The sequence below is a fragment of the Penaeus monodon genome, chromosome 29 (genome assembly GCF_015228065.2).
Source record: "Penaeus monodon isolate SGIC_2016 chromosome 29, NSTDA_Pmon_1, whole genome shotgun sequence".
NCBI lineage: Eukaryota > Metazoa > Arthropoda > Malacostraca > Decapoda > Penaeidae > Penaeus > Penaeus monodon.
In genome coordinates this window covers 7,024,091-7,025,385 of record NC_051414.1, presented here as the reverse complement: position 1 = coordinate 7,025,385, position 1,295 = coordinate 7,024,091, and the positions used below count along the sequence as shown (strand labels likewise).

The window sequence follows — 1,295 nt, the reverse complement described above, 5'->3', positions numbered from 1 at the left end:
CCAGTTGGAACACTACAGCAATTTTTTTTCTTTTAAGAGAACAAGAAAGTGGACTGTGTAGAAGTGAATTGGTTTGTTTATTTCCCTTTTTCTATTCTCAGTACTACAAAAGGCAGGCCATCACATGGAAGACACGCTGGTAGCTGCATACACAGCCCTGCTTACAGGCTACTGCATCATGGAGGATGAGGTGAGCATTCAGAGTGAAACTGAAATGTGTTTAGAGAGAGAGAGTGTTTCTTCAAATATTTATGGATATTGTGAATACTTCTATGTGTATATTATGTATATGTACTTCATTGGGTGTCTGTGTGATGTAAATGATAGGTATGCATATTTGAAAGCAATTCTTTCTTTTGAGAGAATGGAGTTTTCACCCCTTTTATTTTTCTGCAGGAGTGTGAGGCTGAGATCCGTGGCATGTTACCTCAAGCCAACTTTAACCTGATGGTTGTGGTACTGAAGAAATTCCTCCACTTCATGGACCTCACTGCCACGGTATGGTTATGCGACAGCAGAATTAAGGTTATGTTTGATCAAGTAGCAGAGAAAAGCAAACCAAAATGTTGGCGGAAAACTCAGAGTTTAGAGTGGTAGCTTCCAGATGTGTGGGGATTGTATAGATATGAAGAGATTTTAGCTATATTGTGGTTTCAAGTTTAAGAGATATACTCTTAAAATTTTGTATCAAGAAATTGTTTGTTACTTTATTTCCCATTACTTTTGCAAAAAAACTAATTTTAATTTTGTGCTCCTTGACTACCAGGATTGTAGCTATTTAGAAATGTGTTGGTAATGGTATTCTGTTTTTGCTCAAATGCACTTTAACTCGTCCAAATTGTCTGAGTGTCTTAAGAGATGGGAGACTAATTTTTGAACTCTTAAATACACAGAGAATTTACTGTAGTGCATGGCAGATAATCCACTTACACAACATTAAAGAAGTTAATATTTGAATGTATTTCAATTGTCATTGAATTGATCACTAAAAAGGGAAGTTGCAGTAAAACAAAAGAAAATAAATTCTTTGATTATTCAGCAAAGGGCAGTGTAACAGTCTTTTCCTATTCTTTTTTCCCATGCAGACAAGCCTCTTGAGAAGCCTGAAGCCCACCCAGCGCGTGGTCAAGTACATGGAGAAGCTGGACCGCACAGAGCAGGACGAGGCAGAGGAGGAGAGAAAAAAGCAGGAACAGAAGGAATTGGAGTTTGATGCTTTTGGTTTTTAAGTTACACAATAACTTCAGTACGAATTTCCGTCTCTGTATATAGGAAATTTATCTTTATACAGCGAC

At 37.3% G+C, this 1,295-nt stretch overlaps 1 protein-coding gene across 1 annotated transcript in view; it reads left to right on the top strand.

Annotated features, from left to right (window-relative positions):
- LOC119591923 (protein wings apart-like) overlaps nucleotides 1–1,295 on the top strand; it is a gene marked incomplete in the record, with an annotated part of 5,679 nt that overhangs the window by 4,068 nt on the left and 316 nt on the right. The window contains 3 exon segments of the mRNA XM_037940677.1: nucleotides 102–190; nucleotides 397–498; nucleotides 1,086–1,295. Of these exon segments, the coding sequence (XP_037796605.1) occupies nucleotides 102–190; nucleotides 397–498; nucleotides 1,086–1,229 (335 nt within the window).